We start from the raw sequence: 19,324 nt of genomic DNA, 5'->3' as shown, positions 1-19,324 counted from the left end.
CAGTCACCACCTGGCTTAGATACCTCCTCAAGGCTGGCCTACAGATCTCTGAAGATGGAGGGTCTGTCTGTCTGCCTAGGCCACCCTTCTGGTACTTCCCTTGGCATGCCTGGGCCTGCCCCCATCTTCCAGCATCCCCTCCTGGGGCCAGGTGTGGGCCGGTGACCCACCCATCTTGCCTTCTACTCAACTCCTAGATGCTCCCAGTCTGCCCAGCACTGAGTGTCCATATTACACCAAACACAAAATCATTGTGAGGAATTTTCTTCTATTTTCTAAACTCTATAAATGAGTTTGTCTTTTCTGTTGAATTTTTTTCTATGTAGCTTTCACATGTTACATTATTACCTTTCTTTGTTTAGTTTTGTTCCTCTGGGGATTGTATGTTTGCTGCTTCTCTGCCTCCTATCCATGCCTCATATTACCAAGGGTGACTTTTTTGTGTTTTCTGTTACAGCAAAACCTGTTTGTTTTCCTGACTCGGCTACAGTTTGGGGCTGGAGGAGGTTATGTCCTACCTCTTTTTCTGTGAGGGACTGTGACAGTTAGGACAGAATTCAGCTGTGGTGGTTGGACTCCCCATTAACATTCTCTATTTAGCATCTGCCCTTTCTTCCAAGATGGTATTAAAGATCCTCTACCAAGGTCCTGGGCTTTTCAGGTGGCGCTACTGGTAAAGAATCCATCTGCCGATGTAGGAGACAAAACAGACATGAGTTTGATCCCTGGGTTGGGAAGATCCCCTGGAGAAAGAAATGGGAACCCACTACAGCATTCTTGCCTGGAGAATCCTATGGACAGAGGAGCCTGGTGGGCCACAGTCCATGGGGTTGTAAAAGAGTTGGACACAACTGAGCAACTAAACAGCAACAACAGCCAAGCACAGGTGATTATCTGGGGTATGTCTGTTCTTCCATTGTGAGGTACTTGTGGGCTGGGGGATAGTTTTCTCAACTCAGTGAGGTTGCCCTCAAGCCTTCCCTTCCATCTCAGAAAGTCAGCTCCGGGTTCACATTCTCCTGTTTTCTCTCTTGTTCCATTCCTCCTTATTCAGAACAGAAGAAATGTAAGGGTCTCCATTCACTTTGCTTCTCCCTACATTTTGGGGATTTAATGAGACATCTCAGGATTGCACTGACTCCATAGGGTAACTTCTAGAAATTAGGAGTGGAACAAGGAGACTTTTCTTGTGTCCATCTTATTATTATTTTTTATCTTGCTATTATCTATGTCTATCCTGATCCAGAATCTCCTCCAAAGTTTGGATTGCAAATAAAAAATTTCCATCAAGTACACTTAGAGAAATTCACTTTTTTCCAGTTACCATTGTCAAATGCCTAATGTTAGTTTACCTGTTACCCTTGGCAAGTGACTACATATGTCTGTAGCCCTGCAGTATTTTCAGTCTTTGGTGCTGTGTATCTCACTCGTCTGCTCACTGTCTGTATCTCACTCACTGTTTTGCTACTGCCCTAGAAATGGAGAACTTAAAAAAAGAAAAAATTCCTTGGCTTTTTGGTAGAAAGCAACTCCCAGACATCACTTTGTTGACAAAGGTCTGTCTAGTCAAAGCTATGGTTTTTCTAGTAGTCACGTACAGATGTGAGAGTCGGACCATAAAGAAGGCTGAACACCAAAGAACTGATGCTTTCAAACTGTGGTGCTGGAGAAGACTCTTGAGAGTTCCTTGGACTGCAAGAAGATCAAACCAGTCAATTCTAAAGAAAATCAATCCTGAATATTCATTGGAAGGACTGATGTTGAAACTGAAACTCCAACAGTTTGGCCACCTTATACAAAGAGCTGACTCATTGGAAAAGACTCTGATGCTGGGAAAGATTGAGCGCAGGAGAAGGGAGCAACAGAGGATGAGGTGGTTGGATGGCATCATTGACTCAATGGACATGAGTTTGAGCAAACTCTGGGAGACAGTGAAGAACAGGGAAACCTGGTGTGCTACAGTTCATGGGGTCTCAAAGAGTAGCAAAGAGTCAGACATGACTGAGAGAGTAACAACAACAACAACAACTCCCACGTTGAGTCCAAGGTGAAAATGAGTCCCTTGTTGGGTTTAAACCAAATGCTGTTGTAATTCCTGGCTGTGAACGCCTATAGTTTCACTGCTGAACCATTTTATACTACTAATTCTGTGGAATATAGCCCTCCTCTTTTAATTTATTCCCTCTTCTCCCATTTCTACTGATAACCAACTCTCTGCCAACTACCTACATTTCACTGTTAAACTGTTTGTATAGTGTTCGTGATTTTAAAGCTTCCTTGTATTACCTTTAGGCATTTGGCTGAAATGCATGGCCTCCATTTTACAAGTAAATATATAACAAATCCAATATATATATATTATCCAATAATATATAACTACCAGTTACTTGTACTGGTAATCGGTAACAAAAGTGCTAATGCCTAGTGGCAGTGTTTATAAGAAAATGTTCATTTTTAGGATAAAAATTTCATTAGAAATTGCTTTGGGAAATATATTAGTCTTTACAAGGGCTACTGAAAAAAAGATCCTATGGATAGCATCTCCTTTGAATCCCTCCATTTTAAAAATACTTCACTTGGTATCTTTGTTTTCATTTGTTAAATCCAAGGTCATCTTTTAATGTCTCCAGCTTGAAATAGTTTGAGACCTAGCGGATAATTCTGACTAGGAAGTATCACTGGACAGTGGGCAGAGAAGTTAGAGGGAAAAAATATTATAGGATCTTGCAGGGGTGTGGGGGGCACTTACAATAAATACTAGGAGAGTGACGAAGAGGCTTTCCAAGGGAGGTTCATATTTGTTGATCAGTATAATTTGATATTTAGTGTATATAGAAGTCCAATAACTATTTTTAAAAACCCCACTTACACCAACATTTCAGACTAAAAGTTCCTAGAAGGCTAGGTATTTCCCATATTTCTTTCCTTAACATTTAGAATAGGGCCATGCCTGAAGCAGACATCCAATAAATAGAAATTAGTAATAATGACTGAGCCAATTTATTAGTATAGATCAGTTCCAGGGACTTCCCTTCTAGTGTGTCTGATCCTGAGCCTTTAAATATCTGTCTATATGTGAGAAATTCAGCATAAGAATCTCTCTGGAGCAAATCATAAAATATTAATTTGATACATGTTTTAAAACTCACCTTTGGCATTGTGAAATAATCGCCCTAATGAGAGAAAAAAGGTCCATTTAAAAAATCTTACACAGTCAAAGCAGATGTCACTGGTTGAGTCCAGTTGATCAATAACGTTTCACAATCTCTAGCAACATCAGGGGAAAGGTACTTAGCACGTCACTGTTAAAATCATCAGCACCAAATTCCTACAATTGGGTTTCCACAAACCGCAAATGGTTTTTTGATGAAAGCACTAGTTTTTCTTTCTTGCTAATCAATTTCTGCAGGATCAAAGTTCTGGCCACCACATATTGTCATCCTCCTAGATAAAGGGACTCACTTAAGGGCCACTTGGTGTAACATTCCGCCTGACAGCGCCAGGAAGCAGGTACGTTGGACACATTTTTAACTAACGCACTCAAGCGTTTCAATTTATGTTATTCTCTTGACCTGAAAGTATGAGTTGGTTTCCATACTCACATTTTCCCGGACAAGGCCACCTGTTTGCTCATCTTTGACAGGACGAGGGGACCAGAACACTTCTGATGCAGCCTCCTCTTTGCTCTAAGAGGGAATGGTTGACTGGGCACTCAGACCTTGCCTCCCCACGCTCCGGCCACCAGCCCCCTTTGGGGTTTGGTTTATTTGGTCACAGCCAAAGGGTCCAATCCAATCCAATCCGCCCGGCTGGCGCGGGAGGGGCTCGGACAAGGTCCTCCCGGCATCTGCCGGCCCCTAGGGCGCCCGGCGGAGGGAGGGACGGGGCGGGGGGGCGGAGTGAGCGCCGTGACGCCAGGAGGCTCGGCCAATAGAAACGCCCCGCGGCGCCGACCGAGCCGCCAGCCCATAAAAAGGAGGCGACACAGCACTCTTCTGGCTCGCCTGTTCCGGACTCGGAACGTGTTGCTGGCTCCAGGCCGGCCTACCTACCTCAGGTGACTCGGGTCACAGCCCATTCCCCGCCCGGGAAGTTCACCTGAAGTCCCTCACGCACCCGAGGGTCCTTCCGGAGCGGCAGCGGCGGGTCCATGGAGAAGGGTCCGGGGCGAGTGACGCTGAAGTCGCGGGGCGCCAGGTGCAGCAATGGGTTCCTCGAGGGGGAGCCGCCGCGATCCGGGCCAAGCCCGCCCGTGGAGAAGCCGCCGCGACCGGAGAGCAAGAGCGCCCAGCCGGCGGACGGCTGGAAGGGCGAGCGGCCCCGCAGCGAGGAGGACAACGAGCTGAACCTCCCCAACCTGGCGGCCGCCTACTCGTCCATCCTGCGCTCGCTGGGAGAGGACCCCGAGCGGCAGGGGCTGATCAAGACGCCCTGGAGGGCGGCCACGGCCATGCAGTTCTTCACCAAGGGCTACCAGGAAACCATCTCAGGTCAGTGTGCTCGCTGGCGGGCCGGCGTGCAGGGCACGGGGGAGGTGGCTGCGGGAAGCTCGCGCCGGCTCGGGGAAGTTTCCGGAGTTGCTCACTCTTGGCGGAGGAAGCCGAATGCTGGCACTTGCCGAACCCCGCCCTCGGTCCTGGCCCAGCCGTCGGGCGAAGGACGGGGGCCTGGGTGGGACTCATTTCGGGCGCCTGGAGAGTCAGCGGCCTCTCCCTCCGGGGCCTGTCTGCAGCCGTCCTCGCGGGGTCCTCCCCACTGGCTGCACGCAGCCCTCTCCTCCAGCCTGGGCTGGCGGGACCACGGTCACCGAGCTTCCTCATGCCCCCGGGCGGGAGCCTGAACGTCCAGGGCTGGATACCTGAGGAACGTGCATCTGGGCTCCTGGAAGTGATGGCTTCTTAAGTCATCCTTGCCCTTGAGGTCTCATTTTTTGGTAGGTCTGGGATGAAGTCTTGGCTTCGTGTGTTTGGAGCGCCGGGGAGCCTCATTTTCGCTGACTTGCCAGGGCACCCGGCTCTTGCGAAAGTCATAGTTATGTTTTGTTCACATCGAGGTCACTACAGTTCAGGACTTCCCCAGAATTGGATCTAGTTCTGGGTACAGGCTTTCCCGGAGTTTGAGGTGTGAAGTTTCTTGGGTTAGTTTGCTGCTTAAAGCCTTCTCCCCTTTCCTACCCCACTTCCCAAATCCCAAAGCAGGAAGGCGTCTCCCTGGGAGTCGGGGAAGTTTTCTGGGCAGTGAAACCCGGAGTCCCTGTATCACCCACCCCTCATCCCCCATCCCAAAGGAACAGGGTTGACCCAGTGCTCTCCGCGCCAGAGGAGGGTCAGGCTTTTGCCTAGGAGGCTGAGAGCAAGGGCGCAGGGTCGGGGTGGAAATTAACAGAGGACTTCGCTGCCTGTTTTCTGGGTGAGGGGTGTTGGTCAAATTAAAAAAAAAGGAGAGTTTAAAAAAAAGCTCTGACTTACACACGTGGGACTAAGGACGTTGTTTTCCAGTTCACATCTTCTGTACCTCTTGGTGACATTTATTTCTTTGACCCAAGAAACCTACCATCACCATTTCTCAAAGAGTAAGAGATGCTTTGCAAGGTTACCTCCCGGGTCAGGTTGTTTCCCCCCTCAAGTTTCTGGAGACTCTCTTAATTGATCCTGGGAAAAATAGTTATTTTTGCACTGGTACCACCCTCCTCCCTCCCCACCCCACTCCAAAGGAAGGGTGGGAAATCAGTGTGAGAGGGGTGAGGTCCAAAAAGGAAATGACAGTACATCCTAAAGCCAAGACATGGATATCTAGTTCTGTGTCCACGTTTACTTTTTTTAACCCCATGTTGGTAAACATTTGGAGCCTTGAATACAGCATTTCAAAATGCAAAGACTGAAGAATAAACATTCTTCCTTTTGTAAATATTCTGTGATTTGGTGATATTCCATGATACAGAAACATTTTCTCAGGGCCTTGCTCTGTCTGCCTCTTGTGTACACTGAAAGTGTCCTTTGCTCTTGGTCAAGCTTTGGAAATCTTGCCCTAATAGAATTCACAAAGAGAGCGATTTCTGACCCTGAGGCAGGTCACAGAATTACCTTAAGTGTCTCAAAAAGGTTTACTTAAGAAATGATTCGTAGGTTTGTTTCATGAGCCATAGAACTAATGACTGTAAAGAACACTTCATTCTACCTAAGAAAATGATTCTAGTCAAGTGTTAATTTATTATTTAAAAAGTCTGTGGACCTAGGAAGATAAATCAGATTAGGGAGAATCTAATCATCACCCTGCCCAAGAGGGCCTGGGGAGAACAGTGAAATGGGGAGAGACTGCTTAATGGGCTTAACCGGTTCTAGGTTGCCTTTTGGGATGATGAAAGTGTTCTGGGATTAGAGAGTTTTGATGGTTGCACACATTGTGAATATGCTAACTGCCTCTGAATTGCACATGTTAAAATAGTTAAGATGATGAGTGTTATGTATATATTTACCACAATAAAAACTCACAGACCATTTAAGAATTATTAATAGCCATTAATTGAATACTTTTCATGCTCCAAGTGCTTTGTATGTGTGGTCTTGGTTAACCTTCATTTTTGAGGTAAGCACTGTTCTTTTACCCCATGATAAGGAAGCAGAGGCAGAGAGGTTGACAACTTCAAGTGGCTGAGCTGGTGTTTGAATCCTGGCAGACTAAAGACAGATCTTATCTGCTTCCTTATGTTGCTACTTAGTAAGATATATCAGTGTTATCATCTCTACTAAGAATTTCAGTTCTGACCTAATACTTGGGTCAGACCTAATACAGCTGACCTAATACAGCATTAAAATAAGGTGGAGTGCAATGGAGAAAAATCAGTCTATCATATATAGTAAGGGTAAGTGTTTTGAGAAACTTCCAAGTAGGTTTTATTGGTATAATTTTTTTCTGGGGGCGGTATGTACTAGCTGCATATGTAGAATGTGTTTCTTATATTGTGGTCAAAAATTTGAAAGCCTTTATAAAGAGGATCATACTTAAGGACTTAATATTGATTTCTTAGAGGTACATAAAGAGAAGACAGAGGAGAGGATGACAAGGATGATGCTGAACTTAGAGGAATGAACCTGAAAGGGTGGAGGTCCAGGCCTTGGGCCCACCTAGGTGGGAGAAGGAAGGATACTTTAAATCTATAGAAAATACAGAAGTAAGTAATAGAGAAAACACTCTTACTCAATTCCTAATTTTCATTTCTTTAGAGATAATAATTCAGTGCCCACTATAGATTATTTTGGATAGAAACAAACTTCTTTGAAACAATCACTTTTCTATGCTTATAAATAAGATACTTAACATCTTTTATATCTCTGTGTATTAATTCCTGTTACTAGTGTTGAATTAAATATTGTAAAATATAAAATGAAATAAATTTGTAAGTGGATTGATGCTAGTTTCTGGTGTTTGGGGAGTCTTTCAGTTCTCCTTGCCCTGCAGTGTAGCTTCATGACCCTTGCCTGGTACACTTTCTTTACTTTCCTGTGTGTACCTTATAATGGGTGCACCTGTGGTCAGCTATAACGGGGCTGTGTCAAGGTTGTGCAAGTCTCCTGGTTATTGTTCACCACTGGGCTGTAGCTCGTAGTGGAGGAAAGGCTGGAAGACAAACTCATCTCTTCCAGGAACTGGCTGTCCTTTGAATAGCATCACAGGACAGCTCACCTTTAGCTATTGCTGTTCCATGTGAGTTTAACCCTGTCCAAGTTCTCTTACATATTCAAGATTTTAGTTTGCTGAGGTCTTCTTTCTAAATATTTCCTGTATTTCCACTATTTCTGAAATTCAGAACCTTAATTAAATTGGAGGTTCTACTATTCCCTGAGGTCTTTGGTCTTCATGTCCTTGTGTCTGACCTTTCCCTTCCCCTGTCCTCTCCTGGGTGTAAATGGTAACGACCTCTTAGACAGTGAAAGTGTTGGTCACTTGGTCATGTCTGACTCTTTGTGATCCCCATGGACTGTAGCCCGCCAGGCTTCTCTGTCCATGGAATTCTCCAGGCAACAATACTGGAGTGGGTTGTCATTCCCTTCTCCAGGGGATCTTCCTGACCCAGGGATTGAACCTGGGTCTCCTCCATTGCGGACAGATTCTTTACCATCTGAGCCATCAGGGACACTCAAAAGTGAAAGTGAAAGTCGCTCAGTGGTGTCCAGCTCTTTGCGATCCCATGGACTATACAGTCCATGGAATTCTCCAGGCCAGAATACTGGAGTGGGTAGCCTTTCCCTTCTCTAGGGGATCTTTCTAACCCAAGGATCAAACCCAGGTCTCCCACATTGCCTGTGGATGCTTTACCAGCTAAGCCACAGGGAAGCCTTAGAAAGTATTATCCACCAGAGGTTGAGTATAACTTGTCTCATTAATTGTCCTTTTTATGAGTTTACGGAAATACGCAAGAGTCTTGACTCTTCTGTCATATTTCTAGTTGAAATAGATTTTAGCTTGTCTTGTCCAGGATGCCAGGGAAGTTTTCATAAATCAAGCTGACAGTGTCCCAGATTTGGGGAGCATATGAACCTGTATATAATGCAAGAGGAGGCGATGGTACCACCGGTGATGGACTCCTTGACTGTCTCCCCACTCTGCCTCAACCATGTATACTGCAAGATGACAGCTATTCTCTAAAGATAAAGCCAGGCATTAGATATTCTGTTTGCACAAAATTGATTCTTAGCCACTTCATACTGAAATATGCCAGCACTCACAAAAGGTTTTCTTTTTCTTTGAATCACAAACTTCTGTGATTTACCATATTAGAATCCCACAATAAAGTAGGAATTGTAACAACTTCTAAGGTGTGAAGGGGGGCAAAAAGTCAACTTATTTATTATCCCCTCCCATATTGTGGGCAAAAGATGAATTTATGTCCCAAGTTTTAAAGTATGTTGTAGAAAAGTTAACCTCATCATCGAGAGGTACTATTTTGGATGTGTATAGTTCATTTAAATCTCAATTCACTACTAAGTTTTGTTTTCATGTTGTTAATGAATTCTTGTGTAGGACTTAGTTCTGTATATTGCTGGAAAAGGTATTGTGACTAAAGAAGAAAAAAATAACAAGACTGTTAAAGTATATGACTGGATTTTAGGGCATAGTCATTGAGAATGGAGGAGAAAAGCTAGTCTTACTAGTTTCTTCTAAAAATGTATTATCTATTAATTTTTTTTTTTCTGGCCTGGGAGGAAAAGTCACTACACATAACTTTGAAATACCAAACAAACTGGTACTTGTCCTAGTTTCAATGGACTGCCATATCAAAGTACTACAGACTGAACCGTTCAAACAACAGAAACCTGACTCACAGTTCTGGAGACTAGAAGTCTGAATTCAAGGCATTGGTGGAACCACACTCCCTCTGAAAATTGAAGGGAGTCAGGGGCATCCTTCCCTGCCTCTTCCCAGCTTCTGGGGGTAGCTGGCAGTCCTTGGTGTTTCTTAGCTTGCAGCTGCATTACTCCCATCTCTGCCTCTGCTGGTGTCCAAATTTCCCTTTTTTAAGGACATCAGTCACATAGGATTGAGTCCATTTTACTCCAATATGCCTTGTGGTGCTAGTGGTAAAGAATTCGCCTGCCAGTGCAGGAGACATAAGGGACACGGGTTCGATCCCTGGCTTGGGAAGATCCCCAGGAGCAGGGCATGGTAACCCACTCCAGTATTCTTGCCTGGAGAATCCCGTGGACAGAGGAGCCTGGCGGGCTACAGTCCATAGGGTTGCAAAGAGTCAGACATGACTGAAGCAACTTAGCACACGGGCCTCATCTTAATTTAGCTAATGATGTTTGCAGTTAACTCTATTTCCAAATAAGATCACCCTCTGAGGTACTGAGATTTAGGGTTTCAGCTTATCTTCAACACAATTTAGCCTATTCGAGTGTTAAGTGATTTTATTCATTAGACTGTCTGGAACTTTATAATTGAATTTAATTTATTCATTGAGTACCACCCACTGTGCTGAATGCTGGGAAGTAGACTGAGTAAAACCAGATATGGTTTCTTCTCTCATAGAATAGTCTATTGGATTAAATCACATATTCAATAGAATTACATGAATGTGTGATTATAGACTGAGAAATGTAATGATAAAAAGGACACAGCTCAGTGAGAGCATTTAACAAAGGAACTTGATCTGTGCTGGGAGATCAGAAGTGTGGATGCTTGAGCTGACATCTGAATAACAACAAACACAACTGATTACTGTGTGCTGAACAGTCGTGCATTCTTTACATGTATTGCCTCATTGATCCTCACAGTAAGCCAACGGGGTAGGTAATATTAGCCCTATTTTTAGGGATAAGGAAACTGAGGCACAGAAAGAACTTACCCAAGTCTTGAGCTTCCACTGTGGCTCAGCTGGTAAAGAATCTGCCTGCAGTGCAGGAGACCTGGGTTCAATCCCTGGATTGAGAAGATCACCTGGAGAAGGGAAAGGCTACCCACTCCAGTATTCTGGCCTCGAGAATTCCAGGGACTGTATAGTTCATGCGTTCACAAAGAGTCAGACACGACTGAACGACTTTCACTTTCACTTTATCTGAAAAGTATCAGCATTGGGAGAATGATAGAGAGTGAGAATCATTATAATCGCTCACAATTTAATTGTAACAATAGTAATTTACAGATTTATTTGAATCACCTCTGTTCTCCTCCTCTTTCCTTTTTGTATCTTCTCTACTATTTTCTTTGTCCAGCTCTGGAAACTGTTCCATGCTTGGGCATTCCCCCACTGACTCATTGCTGTATACCTCTCTAATTTGAGTCCAGTATTTGGTTGAGTCAGACTGCAGTAATGAAATTTGCCAGGAGAGGGCAACTGTCTAATTTTTGATGAATCCTAGATTATGAATCTAAAATTATATGAACAATTCATAATTCTAGGTAATATAATGAATACATTCCCTATGGTTATATATTCTCCATCAAGTTTATGGAAATTAGATTGAGGGATAATTTAGATTGTGTTAATCAAAGATTGTCCAAAGATTGTCTGAATCAAGGTAAATTTGTTACACTCAAGGTTGAGAGAACATTTGCTCATTAGAATTTCGTTTTATTAAAGCCCGAGTCACAGTTTTCTAGAAGAAAAGCAACTGTCTGTCCTCACCTTAGAATGTCTAGCAGATTGCCCAGCACATGGAGACAAGCTGATGAAGGTTTGAATTAATTTCTTAAAGACAAGGACCCTTTCTTAATGTGTGTCTTCTAGCACAGTGCTCTATGCATAAATGCTCAATAAATGCTGCTTATTTTTTTAAATGCTAAAGAAAGATGTAGGGGATTTAGCTTTATGAAAGAGTCATGGGAGTTATTTTTGTTGGATCTCCTGAACACTTGTATGCCAGAGGTCCTCTTTTAGACATCTTTGTGTCCTTCATGGAGTCGTGCACCTGTAGAAACTCACCTGTTTGGTGAGATGGCTTTTTCTATATTTAGTCAACATGTTATTCCAAGGTATCGATTGAAGTGACTGGCCTGTTTGCCTGGCACATCAAAATTCTCACGGGAAAAAATCACTAGAAAATGTCAGGATTGCAGTCAGTTTTTAAATTATTGTAGAAATGTTCAAATGTGAACAAAATTAGAATAGTATAATGAGTTTGAATATGCCTATCACCCAACCATTAATATAAACAGAAGTCTGCCTTTCTTCATCCTGCTTGTCACACACCTTCCCTGCCAAATTATTTTTAAATTTATTTAGTTTTAATTGAAGGATGCTTTACAGTATTGTGTTGGTTTCTGCCATGCATCAATATGAATCACCTGCTGAATTATTTTAAAGCAAATCCTAGATATGTCATTTCATTGATAAAGACTTTACTATTGTATCTCTAAAATATAAAGACTTTAAAATAGTATCATATTTGAAATCAGTAATAATTCCTTAATATCAAATATCTAACCATTGTTAACATTTCTTTGATTTTTCTCATAGGTATCTCTTTACAGATTGCTTTGTTTGAATAAGGATTCAGATAAGAGTCACACATTATATCTGATAAATCAAGTCTTCAAGGCTCTTTTAACTTGTTAGTTTGGTATTTCTTTTTATCTGCTAACAATTTGTTGAAGAAACAAGGTCATTTGTCTTATAGAATTCCCCACCTCCTGGGTTCTGCTCATTATTTTCTCATGATTTATTAATAGTTTAACATATTCCTTTAGCTCTTATGTTGCTTATATACTAGTCGTTAGACTTAGAGGCTTGCCAAAGAAGCTGAAGTTGATTAGTTCTATGAAGACCTACAAGACCTCCTAGAACTAAAGCCAAAAAAAGATGTCCTATTCATAGGGAATTGGAATGCAAAAGTAGAAAGTCAAGAGATACCTGGTGTAAGAGGCAAATTTAGCCTTGGAGTACAAAATGAAGCAGGGCAAAGGCTAACAGAATGCCCTGGTCATAGCAAACACCCTTTTTCAACAAGAGATGACTTTACACGTGGAGATCACCAAATGGTCAATACCAAAACTAGATTGATTACATTCTTCATAGCTGAAGATGGAGAAGTTATATACAGTCAGCGAAAACGAGACTGAGAGCTGACTGTGGCTCAGATCATTAGCTCCTTATAACAAGGTTCAGGCTTAAACTTAAAAAAGTGGGGAAAACCACTAGGCCAATCAGGTGCAACTTAGGTCAAATCCCCAATAAATATACAGTGGAGATGACAAATAGATTCAGGGGATTAGCTCTAGTGAACAGAGTGCCTGAAGAACTATGGACAGAGGTTCATAATATTATGCTGGAGGTAGTGAACCAAACCATCCCAAAGAAAAAAAATGCAAGACAAAGTGGTTGTCTGAGGAGGCTTTACAAACAGCTGAGTAAAGAAGAGAAGCGAAAAGCAAGGGAGAAACGGAAAGGTACACCCAACTAAATGGAGAGTTCCAGAGACTAGCATGGAGAGACAAGAAGGCCTTCTTCAATGCACAATGCAAAGAGTTAGAAGAAAGCAACAGGAAGGGAATGACTAGCGATCTCTTCAAGAAAATTGGAAGTATCAAAGGAACATTTCATCCAAAGATGGGCTCAATAAAGGACAGAAATGGTAAAGACCTAATCGAAGCAGAAGAGATCAAGAAGAGATGGCAGGAATACATGGAAGAGCTGTACAAAAAAGATCTTAATGACCCAGATAACCACGATGGTGTGGTCACTCACCCAGAGCCAGACATCCTGGAGTGTGAAGTTCTAGTGGGCCTTAGGAAGGAAGCACTGTCGCCAGTAAAGCTCGTGGAGGTCATGGGATTCCAGCAGAGCTATTTAAAACCCTAAAATGTGATGTTATCAAAGTGTTGCACTCAATATGTCAGCCAATTTGGAAAACCCAGCCATGGCTACAGGACTGGAAAAGGTCAATCTTCATCCCAATTTCCAAGAAGGGCAGTACTAAGGAATGTTGAGACTCCCAGACAGTTGTACTCATCTGCCATGCTAGTAAGGTTATGCTCAAAATCCTTCAAGCTAGGCTTCAGCATAACAGAACCAAGAACTTCCAGATGTTCAAGCTGGGTTTAGAAAAGGCAGAAGAAACAGAAATCAAATTGGCAGCATTCATTGGATCATAGAGAAAGCAAGGGAATTCCAGAAAAACATCTATTTCTGTTTCATTGACTATGATAATAAGGCCTTGTTAAGTGTGGATCTTAACAAACTGTGGAAAACTTAAAGAGATGGAAATACCAAGACCATCTTACCTGTCTCCTGAGAAACCTGTATGTGGGTCAGGAAGCAAGAGTTAGAACCTTATATGGAACAACTGATGGGTCCAAAATTGATAAAGAAGTATGTCACGGCTGTTTATTATCACCCTGTATACGTACAGGGCTTCCTTAGCTCAGTTGGTAAAGAATACACCTGCTGTGCAGGAGACCCTGGTTCAATTCCTGGGTCAGGAAGATCTGCTAGAGAAGGGATAGCTACCCACTCCAGTATTCTTGGGCTTCCCTTGTAGCTCATCTGGTAAAGAATCTGCCTGCAATGCAGGAGACCTTGGTTCGATCCCTGGGTTGGGAAGATTCCCTGGAGAAGGGAAAGGCTACCCACTCCAGTATTCTGGCCTGGAGAATTCCATGGACTGTATAGTCCATAGGTTGCAAAGAGTTGGACACGACTGAGCAACTTACACTTTCACTTGCAGGCAGAGCACATCATGCAAAATGCTGGGCTGGATAAGTTACAAGCTGGAATCAAGATTGCTGGGAGAAATACCAAAAACCTCAGATATGCAGATGATACCACTCTAATGGCAGAAAGTGAAGAGGAACTAAAGAGCCTCTTGATGAGGGTGAAAGAGGAGAGTGAAAAGGCTGGCTTAAAACTCAGTATTAGAAAAACTTAAGATCATGGCATCTGGTCCCATCAGTTCAGTTCAGTTCAGTCACTCAGTCATGTCCGACTCTTTATGACCCCATGAACTGCAGCATGCCAGGCCTCCCTGTCCATTGCCAACTCCCAGAGTCCACTCAAACCCATGTCCATGGAGTCAGTGATGCCATCCAACCATCTCATCCTCTGTCGTCCCCTTCTCCTCCTGCCCCCAATCTTTCCCAGGGTCTTTTCAAATGAGTCAGCTCTTCTCATCAGGTGGCCAAAGTATTGGAGTTTCAGCGTCAGCATCAGTCCTTCTGATGAGTACCCAGGACTGAATTCTTCAGCACTCAGCTTTCTTTATAGACCAACTCTCACATCCATACATGACCACTGGAGAAACCATAGCCTTGACTAGATGCAGCTTTGTTGGCAAAGGAATGTCTCTGTTTTTTAACATGCTGTCTAGGTTGGTCATATCTTTCCTTCCAAGGAGTAAGCGTCTTTTAATTTCATGGCTGCAGTCACCATCTGCAGTGATTTTGGAGCCCAGAAAAATGAAGTCTGACACTGTTTCCACTGTTTCCTCATCTATTTCCCATGAAGTGATGGGACCAGATGCCATGATCTTAGTTTTCTGAATGCTGAACTTTAAGCCAACTTTTTCACTCTCCACTTTCACTTTCATCAAGAGGCTTTTTAGTTCCTCTTCACTTTCTGCCATAAAGGTGGTGTCATTTGCATATCTGAGGTTATTGATATTTCTCCCAGTAATCTTGATTCCAGCTTGTGATTCTTGCAGCCCAGCGTTTCTCATGATGTACTCTGCATATAAGTTAAATAAGCAGGGTGACAATATGCAGCCTTGATGTGCTCCTTTTCCTATTTGGAACCAGTCTGTTGTTCCATGTCCACTTCTAACTGTTGCTTCTAACTGTTTCTGGTCCCATCACTTCATGGCAAATAGAAGGGGAAAAGGTGGAAGCAGTGACAGATTTCCTCTTCTTGGGCTCTAAAATCACTACTGATGGTGACTGCAGCCATGAAATTAGAAGATGATATGTGTTAAAAAGCAAAGACATCACTTTGCTGGCAAAGATCCATATAGTCAAAGCAATGGTCTTTCCTTTAGTCATGTATGAATGTGAGAGTTGGACAATAAAGAAAGCAGAGTGCTGAAGAATTGACACTTTTGAATTGTGGTGCTGGAGAAGATTCTTGAGAGTCCCTTTGACAGCAAGGAGATTAAACCAGTCAATCTTAAAGGAACTCAACCCTGAATACTCATTGGAAGGACTGATGCTGAAGCTGAAGCTCCAATACTTTGACCACGTGGTGCAAAGAACTGACTCATTGGAAAAGACCCTGATGCTGGGAAAGATTGAAGGCCAAAGGAGAAGAGGGTAGCAGAGAATGAGATAGTTGGATGGCATCACTGATTCAATGGATGTGAACTTGGGCAAACTCTGGGAGATGGTGAGGGACAGTGAAGCCTGGCGTGCTGCAGTCCATGGGTCCCAAAGAGTCGGACATGACCTGGCAACTGAGCAACAACTCCCTGCCTCCCTCTGATCACACTGACTCTTAAATTTAGTCAAGAATGCTTCGTGGTTGGTGGCGTATTTTTCCATTGATAAGCACCTAAATATCTTGTTGTCTGTCATTCTGTGATGTTAAAATGGATAGGCTTTAGGTGTTATCAGCCCAATTTGTCCATTTAAGAGTTTCTCACCAGCCTCTCAGTTACTGATTTTAGTAGTCCTTGGTGACTGCCTAGATCCAGTATTTTTTAGAAGTTGAAAAATAGGGGTGTTTAGTTCTTTAATTTCTGAATTTATTAACTGGAGTTCTTTTATAAAGAAAATATATGGGAACTCTTTAGGCCATCTTTGCAACCATTCAGTAAATTTAGAAATATTTTAAATAAAGCTTAAAGAGATATAAGGTTGTTAATTTTTCTTATATAGATTTCTTTAATTCTGCACTGGAGATCTGCTTAATTATGACTCAATCTAGAAGCAATAAAAGAGAACAGTTACTTTATATAAAAACCAAGACTTTTCACATATCAAATACTAACAGAAATGAAGTCAAATGACAAACTGGGAAGAAATATTTACAATTCATATTGTAGACAACAGAATAACCATGCTAATATAAAAAGAGATGCTAGAAATTAATGTGAGAGGAAGGCCAAAAACACAGTTGAAGAGTTGGCTAGACCTGAGGGCAGACAATTCACAGGAAAGGGAATACAAATAACTCTGAAATACATGGAAAGTTGCCTGACCTCACCTTCATTGAAAGATATACACAAAGACCACTCAAAGATATATTTTTTCCTTGTTTGTTTGGCCAGAGCCTAGAAACTTGATATTCATTACCTTATTGAAGTTACAGGGAAACAAATATTACCATTGAGAGTGTAACTATCCTTATGATAATTTGGCAACACCTGTTAAATACAAATGCATATATCATATTTGAAAATCCTGTTTCTGAGAATTGCATACACAAAATGCGTTATGCTCAAGGTTAGTCACTGCAGCCATGAAAAAGGAAGCACCCTACTGATCCCTTGCTGCTAAGTGCTGCTAAGTCACTTCAGTCGTGTCCGAGTCTGTGCGACCCCATAGATGGCAGCCCACCAGGCTCCCCCATCCCTGGGGTTCTCCAGGCAAGAATACTGGAGTGGGTTGCCATTTCCTTCTCCAATGCATGAAAGTGAAAAGTGAAAGTGAAGTCGCTCAGTCGTGTCCCACTGTTTGCAACCCCATGGACTGCAGCCTACCAGGCTCCTCTGTCCATGGGATTCTCCAGGCAAGAGTACTGGAGTGGGGTGCCATTGCCTTAGAATAGCGAAATGATGCAGATGAGTTATGTTTTGTAGGGAAAGGTGTGTGAGGGTGTGTTAGGTGACAATAAAATATTTATATTGCGTTAAGAATTGGAGGATGCACAAGTGGTTACATGTCAATCAGGGATATGAACTGGGCAGATGGCAGATGACATGCTTGACTTCTCACTATATTTTCAGTTTTTAGTTTTTGAAGTATGTGCATGTATTTCCAAGTAGATAAATTAAAAACATCCTGACAAATTTGTTTCAAGTCTAGGAGCAAAAGAAATACAACTTTTTAATGGTTAGCTGATAAGAAAAATCTGGTTACGGAAAACCTTTACCCTGGAATTAGAGAAAAAATATTTAGATGTATATATTTGCAAGCTTGATCTTCATTGTGACTCTGAGTTTGAATGTGACTTTGTCCCTTAACTATCTGTATAATTATTGGCATGTCTCTAAACTTAAATTTCATCTTTCTCTTTTTGTGAAGGATGATAATACTTGCTTTGCCTGGGATCTTATAATAATTAAGAAGGTATGTGAAAAACACTTGATGCTTAGTATTTTCCTTCTTTTATGGTGAGGAGGAACTGTGGGCTTCAATTAGTTGGAAAGTGTTTTAAGAATTTGGGAGACTCTGGAGCCCTGAGCCACCATGTAAAAGTCCAGTTACTCTGAGGCTGCCATGCTGTGAGGATCTCTGCCTCGAGGAGAGGCCACGTCTGGGTGTTCCAGCTGATGGCTTTAGCTGAGGTCCCACCCACCAGGTAGCACCAAACCCTAGATATTCGAGTAAAGACTCCTCCAGGTGATTCTAGTCCCCAGCCAAATAGTTGTCCCTTCCAAGCCGCAGATGTTGTGGAACAGAGAGAGGTCAGTCATCTCCTCTGTGCCTTGTCTGAAGTCCTGACCCACAGAATCCCAGGACATAATAAAATAATTGTTCGCCAGTAAACTCTGGGATATCTCGTTATGCACTAAAAGCAATGGGAATAGATGTTGAAATGAGGATGGGTAAAATTTGTATTTGGGCAGAGGAAAGAAAGTGGCTTAAACAGGCCAAGAGATAACCTAATGGTTTAAGGCTAGAAATTCAAATTTGTGAAGTATCAGTATAAGGCTGACAGTTGCAGCTAGGAGAGTGCCTGAGCTCTTCAAAGGAATGAGAGGAGGTGTCAGTATGCTGACACTAAGAAGAGTGAGAGAAGAACCAGCAGGGACAGCCTTAAAAGGAGGTGTGAGGGGCGGGAGATACAGGAGTGTAAGAGTGGGTAGGAAGCAGTTTAAAAAGGAAGCCAGAACAGAAGGGGAAGATCCCCAGACAAAGAACTTGAGCCAGATTGCCTGGCTTCAAACCCTGTTACTGAGTAGCTGTGCCTGATTGCCTCATCTGTAAAACAGGGCATTTGATAGTACTCGCTTATCTTATAAGGTTACTGGGGGATTAAGTAAGTTAGTATGCATAAAGTGCCCAGCGTCTATGAAGTGCTGTAGACATTCTGTCTGTGTTATCAATGAGTACTGAGATTTTATTTCAGTGTTAGTAGTTTCAATAGCTTAATGTGCTTAGAAGTCAGATTGTAGGACTTTAGAGAATAATGTGACAAATTACAGAAAACAAGACTTTTTTTGAGGTATTTTTCCCGGACGGGTGGGAGCTTGTGAGCTTCCCCTTGGTGTGTATTGAGGCATCAGCATGCTGGATGCTGGTAAATGAATGCCTTAGGGGTTGAAGAAAAGAGGGTGGGCACCCAAACCCTGGGAAGTGAGCCAGGTTGTGTGCATGTGAGCTCATATGATCCTCCTGTCAACTTGGAGACTGCCCTCACTATAAAGAGGTGGAAACTGAGGGGTATCTGGTTCAGGTCTCTTGCGAGAGGGCAGTGCTGCAGCATCCAGGTGTGTGTGCGGACAGTGCTCCTGTTCCAGGCAATGTCATGCCCGCTCAGGTTTTAAGAGACTGTGTTACGTTTTAATATGAAGGTCCATTTAAGGTGTGAGAAGCATAACCCATAGGAACTCTGCTTTTCATACTGAATTCTAGCAAAGACAAAGCCAAGGAGTTTTCATTTTGAGGCATCGTTTAACATCCTGATTTTAAGATAGTTTGTGAAATTTTTAATCAGGGGAATTTGTGAATAATTGCA

General features: G+C 42.7%; 1 protein-coding gene across 1 annotated transcript in view; it reads left to right on the top strand.

Annotated features, from left to right (window-relative positions):
* Nucleotides 1-4,020: 4,020 nt before the first annotated feature.
* GCH1 (GTP cyclohydrolase 1) overlaps nt 4,021-19,324 on the top strand; it is a 56,793-nt gene continuing 41,489 nt past the window's right edge. Inside the window, exon 1 of the mRNA XM_052646714.1 lies at nt 4,021-4,490. Coding sequence (XP_052502674.1) covers nt 4,151-4,490 — 340 coding nt within the window. The 5' untranslated portion in view covers nt 4,021-4,150. The remainder of the gene's footprint in view (nt 4,491-19,324) is intronic.

Source organism: Budorcas taxicolor, chromosome 10 (assembly GCF_023091745.1).
Source record: "Budorcas taxicolor isolate Tak-1 chromosome 10, Takin1.1, whole genome shotgun sequence".
Lineage (NCBI taxonomy): Eukaryota > Metazoa > Chordata > Mammalia > Artiodactyla > Bovidae > Budorcas > Budorcas taxicolor.
This window is presented reverse-complemented; position numbering and strand designations above follow the sequence as displayed.